The 6251-nt window shown below is 38.5% G+C and overlaps 1 protein-coding gene across 1 annotated transcript; it reads right to left on the bottom strand.

Moving 5' to 3' along the window:
- Nucleotides 1-393: 393 nt before the first annotated feature.
- On the bottom strand, nt 394-5275 carry tm2d3 (TM2 domain containing 3). Its single transcript, XM_058628785.1, has 6 exons — nt 5124-5275; nt 4152-4253; nt 3226-3386; nt 2416-2590; nt 1880-1955; nt 394-1775 (listed from the first exon to the last, which is right to left on the bottom strand). Exons 1-6 carry the CDS (start codon nt 5227-5229, stop codon nt 1610-1612), a joined length of 786 nt encoding a protein of 261 aa, XP_058484768.1. The 5' UTR covers nt 5230-5275; the 3' UTR covers nt 394-1609.
- Between the last annotated feature and the right edge of the window lie 976 nt (nt 5276-6251).

Below are 6251 nucleotides of genomic sequence, written 5' to 3'. Positions count from 1 at the left end.
CTTACTAGAAAGAAACATGTTGTTTTTTTTCCCCTCCCAGGGATTTTTTTTACCCTCTCGTTATGCAACATGAGCAGAAATATTATTATAAAAACTGGGTATTTAGTGTAATGACTGTTAACTGTATGACTAATACCTATGTTTAACTGCTGTCTTCTGTTTGATGCCTTGCTCGAAGGCACCAACAGTAATTTATGATGGTAGTGTTCTTCAGCCTCTACCTTTACCTTCCAGACCTTCTACTGCTGCCACATGCCTGAGGGTGCCAGGGGATTCAAGTGTGTTTATTGCTAGAAAAAGCAGAGACATCTGTGAAAATGACCTCAGTTAATATCAGATTCCTATCAAAGACTGTAGGGAGAAACATGTTGAAACACAGCAGCAGTACTCTGGTTCACACTGAGATCATGCTGACCAACACATTTATTTGACATTTTTTGTTCAGGCTGTTGGAACTAAGGAATCAGCTTTCACAGCTTGCTCACTCATTTGTATGCCTTCAAATATCATTGGTCCAACTGTAAAAATCTGACCAGGTTAATCACCTGTACAGTGATGCCACCATTACATTTCTGTCACATACCAACTTTTTACATTTACCACTGGTTCTCACTGACGTAGGGACAACCTGTGCCAGGACAACTGATAAAAAAAAAAATATACATACTCTAAACAAATGTTGTCACATAACTTGCAATTTATAGATTTCCAACAAATTAAAATAACCTGAATACACTAAACAAACATGAGGTGAGGTCGAATTGAATAGATCTTACAGTGTTAGTACACACTGGGAATTGTGTTTTTTGAGTGCTCATGAGCTTAGAAGAAAATACTGTATGAAAACAACAACAAAATAAATGCAGTTTGAGATAGTTATCTGTGTGTTTCCCAAATATCAGGCAACATGTTACAGCAGGTCTGGTACTGTCTTATCTTGGCCCTTGGGGGAAGGGGGGGGGGGGGATCACTCATACATCTGTGGCCTACACTGCTGGCACAGTGTGGGATCAACATTCTACATACAAAATAACCATCAAAATCATACAACTCTTCTCACTCATAAATATTACACCGTGATAATGTCCTCTCCTGCATATTCATATATTAACCTTCAGCATGTATTTTGTCTGGTGTCAACCATAAAAAGCTCAGTAGCCATGATTACCATGCCATGATTACCATGATGCTTTTACCTTATAAAGAGGGAGGAGCAACCGAGGCTACGGGATGTCTATGAAAGCAGGGCTCCGTAGGAAACAAAACCTATACCAGCACGAACGAGCCAAACCAACAGTTATGTCAAATCAACCAGAGAAACATAATCAGTGGCTCCCTATCCTCCTCCCTCCGTACAGGTCCATCTGCAGAATCTCACCAGGAGACTGACGCAGAATGATTGGGATTGATCTGATGGTTGTGTGGGTAGAGTCATCGTTGATGTGATGAGGAAAACACTTCCTGCCTGTTAGCAGATGGGATGAGAATGTGTTGCACAGCGAGCTCAGGCAGGCAAACGTGCTCGGAACACAGCATCTCAGATCTCCATTGTTCGAGAGTAAAGTGGAAGCAAGCACAAACCATCCCATCACATCTCTGGAGCTCTGATTCAGATGTAGAGAGAACCGTCAGCAGGTCCCACGTAACCAACCCCAATCAGAAGAACATCAATCAAAGTCCAAATGCCCAGGCCCCCAAAGCTGAACAGTTTGCCCAGACCCTCTCTCCACTGGCCCAGATAAAACCGATCTGCCCCAAAACCACCAAGTGTGATGCTACAGGAAGATGAGAGAAGAAATTATTACAATAGAGTCAGAACTGCAATTTTATTTTTTTTAGAACATCACTATTATCTCTTTTCTAAAGGCGGTGGTTTTACCTGAGCGCTAATGCTGTTGACCATTTATATCCTCCAGTCCAATTACAAAATAAACGTTTCAGAAAATGTCTTTTACCTACAGAGAGAAGAAGACCTTTAGTGGCCATAATGAGACATTGTCGATGTCTGTGACATTTGCCAAAAGCAATGAGCAAAACAGAATCATTTCAGAAAGAAAAAAAACACAACCTCACACTCTGAAGTATTATGTATCTACCTTCTGCATTTGTGTGTACTTTTTTTATTCTATCCTTTTAATTTGTCATTTTTATTTTCTTTTGCACATTCATTTATTGTTATTTTTATGTTCCTGTATTAATATATATCTTTTGATACCCTGATGTCTGAGAAGAAATTTTTTTAATTTCTGTTCTTGTGTGTGCTAACTTTATAAAAATCTATCAATTAATCAAGTAATTAATTAATTCATTCATTAATAATTAAAAGGTGTGAGTGAAGTTGTAATATGTAAGACAAAAAGCAATTCAATTGGAGCAATTCATTCTAGCAGGTGTCACAGCAGATTTTCATCATACCTAAACAGTGCACGTGATCCAACACGTCACAGGTGGCGTTGTAGCGCTTGCGTGGGCAGGACACCGTCATACAGTTGGTGGAGTTTGAACAGCGATACTGAGACGGATCAAGCTGCCAGCAGAAGTGACAGGTGATGGACAGAGAAAAGTTGGTTTGCTGTTGTCCTGACTCTCCCTGTAAGTATAGTAAGTAAGACCACCAGGTAATCAATATAAAGCAATTCCCAAAATTAAGATAACTTCTGCACAATCACTTTGTCTATCACCACAGATTACAAATTCCCTTAGGGATTTAGGGTTAGGTCAGACATTTTTAAAGTTGGGTTCTGTGTTCAGTGTTTTCCACATAGCCAACTGCTCTGCAAGACTCCCTGTACTGGGAAACAGCCATGGGTCAGGCGGATGCCAGCTCAGCTAAAGCACGGCTGAGACTAGAGACCAGCAAAGCCTGTGTCATGCAAGTTCAAATCTCCTGTGGACTCAGTTGTAGGAGAGTGAGTGGTTTTCCAACTCTGACAAACTTCACTTTCCTGTCAGAAAAGGCTGTCTGAGGACAAGATAAAGTGAAAATGTTCTAAAGGTCGCATTCAGTTAAGCTGATATAGATTTGATTAGGCAAGTATTGTATGTCCAACCCAACCATGTGAGACAGTGTAAGTACCTCATAAAACCTCAAAAATCACACAACTATCAATTTAAATCAAGAAACATTCAAACAAAGCCCATTTTTAAAGATTAGATATATTCTTATGTGCGACATTTCCTTTGATTCAAAACAGCAGCATGATCAAAAAGTCAAGTGCTACTTACTATGCAGTGAACACCTTTTTTGGGTCTACAAGTAAAGGAAGCTGATTTTCCATAGATGCAGTTATAATGGTAATTGCACTCAATGCAATCAGCAGGCAGGCGACTGCACGGACCCCCACTTGGACACTTGAAAGTGAAGTTCTCGTCATCCGCAGGAGACACTGCAAAACACCAATCAAAAAGTTATGGGAACTTTCTGATTTCTTGTTAAAATAATCAACTGCAATAATACAAAGCTTTACATAAGATAATTTTTAGAGCTATAACTACCGATTATTTTCATAATCGATTACCCTGTTGATTATTTTCTCGATAAATTGTTTGGTACTGTTTTCATTGTTTGTGAGTTATTGATGTGAAATGTGGTCTTGAGGACATTTAGAGTAGGAGAAACTATAAAAAGGTCATTTTGAGAACTTCACACGTTACATCAGTATACATGTATGAAAAATAACGTCAAATTCAAGGTTTGGTCAGACCCATGAGAAAAGTAGTTACAACTTTCAAGCACGGGCATAAAAATGCAGTGATGACTACTGAGCACTCATGTAATACATTAATGTGTAATAATGATGTAATGACTGAGTAATCATAGATCAGGTTTAGAGCTGAACAGTTTGGGTAAAATATGTAATTGCAGTTTTTCTGACATATATTGCAATTCCATTTGTGACCCATCTTTTTAAAGTCAAGCTTAAGATGATTAAGATAAGATTTTGAACATCTGTCTGTTTATTTACATTGCTGCAGGAGTCATACTCCTGTATGTTTTATTCCAAGTAAACCAATCAAAAAAATGTCCAACAACTATTAACAACAACTTTGTAAAAGGAAAGACAGCAAAAACTGGTGGGGTCAGAGTTCAAGTACAGACAATTAAATACGGTTTAACCACAGTAATGTTGATGAAAGATTTGTGTGTTCACCTGAGGATGCAGCAGGGACCACTGGGCTGGTGATGACAGGTCCATGCTGGGCATCTCTGGTGTAAGGAGGATCCTGGTCAACATGAGGAGAGCTCATGTACCCTGACAAGAAACAAGTGGAATGAATCAAAAAATATCTGAGTCTTCTGAGTCAGCTCACTCTTTTTCTTTTGTTTGTTGGTATGGGTCACAAAAGACTGTGCCGTAAAATAACACGCACAACACTGACTGACCTGTCAGAGCTCTACAAAGACCAGTCACTTTTACTGAATTTGAGACACCCACTGTCTAAGAAGTTCCACCTGCTTCAGTTCAGTTTACCGACATTCCACGTAATTGTATCATTATTTTTATTGTCCTTTTATCAAATTGCGTTACATTCGGGATAAAAGGTCCTTTAGGTGACTTTGAACATGGAATGTTCAGGGAAACGACTGCAACTTCCAAATCGCACAGGGCTGACCAAATGAAGACAAATGAAGACTGAGAAAACCTTGCCTGGTCTGACAAGTCTCTTCATTTGGAAGGTAAGGTCAGAATTTGGCATAAAGTGTGGTGTTGAAATGGTGTGGGAGATATTTTCTTATCACTTCTGGGGTCCCTTTATACCGTCTGAGCATCTTTAGAACACCACAGCCACATCATTTTATAGCTGACCAATTCAAATGTGTAAATAGCTATGCTAGTTTTCTAAGATTACCTCCAAAATATTGAATGACTAGTTAGCCTGTACATACTGTAAAGGGCACTTAACCGAAATTATGCTGTTTGACAACCAGTTGTCAACACACACTATGCATCCCACCATTTTTATCGCAATTTAGAAATAAGCAGTTGCTGTAGCTAGCGTTAGCTCGCTGGCTAACCAGTTTATGCTAACTCAGGAGGCTAACGTTGTGGTACAACAACGGCAATATTGGCCTCACTACGATGTCACTGGGCGTAAATATACCACCGTCACCGTAAACTTACCGTTGACGCACGGCAATAGCAGGTCCATAAACAACAGCGTGATAATTCCGTAGGTTTTGGAGCACCGTCCTCGGTCTGGTCTCCATACTTGACAGACTGTGGCCATTGTTGCCCGAGAGCAGCCAGATGCTGCGTTCAGGCTACGTAGGGGAAAAAAAACCAATACACAACATTTATCTTATCTACTGTTTATCTGACATAAATAACCAAGAAATGTGCTTGGTAATGCTCAGCCTGTCATACACTCACGTAGGTCTGAGTCAAGCAGTCTTACATATATACAAGACCTGTGAAAACACTCTTTGGAAAGGTGTGCTTAATTTTGTGTCGTGTTTAAGGGATGTATTATTTGACTATTAAATAATAAGAACAATAGCAATGTAGGTGACAAAGAGTAAATTCTCTGTCACCTATATTTCTAGCCAACTTTATGGTTGTGCTTTCATGAGGGGCTGCATTTTAAAACTTAATTAACCCTCTGCAACAACAAAAAAGCAACTAAAACATTGACTATATGCTCTAATAAGGCTATGTGCTCCAATACACTTGGTTAATATTAAGTTATAGTTGGAGCCCCAAGCACTATTTGTGTTCCTTCTTTCTTTTTGTTGATTTTATTTTTGCTGTTGTTGCCCCTGTTGTTCAATTTATACACATGTTCAAGTCATAAAAAATACTTTTAATATGTTTAAGCAATTACTTGATGGGGTGTCAGCCAAGCTTGTTTTAATCAATTTTTATTAGTTTTATTTCTTCTCATTTTGGGCCACAAATGTCACATTTAATATGAAGTTTGTGAGTTTAGGAACTTGATGTGGAAACTTACACTACAGCAGTAATTACCAGAGACTGGGTCTAGACCCATATTATAGGTTGCAGGATACAAAGTAAATGTGCAGGATTTAAAAAAAAAAAAAGTATTTTACCTGTAATTTATGTGTACGTTTTAAATAACTTGAATACTATTACCTATAATTTATGTGTATGTTTTAAATAACTTGAATACAATTATTTTAAAACAACTGAATCACATAAATGGTCATTTATGAAACACAGCAGCTTATGTATCTTGGAAACTATTCAAAGTGGTATTAGATGTTACAGAAATGGCTGAAAAGAAATAGTCAG

The sequence above is a fragment of the Solea solea genome, chromosome 5 (assembly GCF_958295425.1).
Source record: "Solea solea chromosome 5, fSolSol10.1, whole genome shotgun sequence".
NCBI classification, from domain to species: Eukaryota; Metazoa; Chordata; class Actinopteri; order Pleuronectiformes; family Soleidae; genus Solea; species Solea solea.
The sequence above is the reverse complement of the archived record's forward strand: the minus strand, read 5'-3'. Positions and strand labels throughout refer to the sequence as shown.

What these genes read in the sequence shown, in the direction of transcription:
- tm2d3 (XM_058628785.1), bottom strand. Translation starts at nt 5,229, where the DNA reads ATGGCCACAGTCTGTCAAGTATGGAGACCAGACCGAGGACGGTGCTCC. An exon ending in GCTATTGCCGTGCGTCAACG is followed by an intron (nt 4,254 to 5,123) that starts GTAAGTTTACGG and finishes GTTTCTTGTCAG; the next exon opens with GGTACATGAGCTCTCCTCAT. An exon ending in GGATCACGTGCACTGTTTAG is followed by an intron (nt 1,956 to 2,415) that starts GTATGATGAAAA and finishes TTCTCTCTGTAG; the next exon opens with GTAAAAGACATTTTCTGAAA.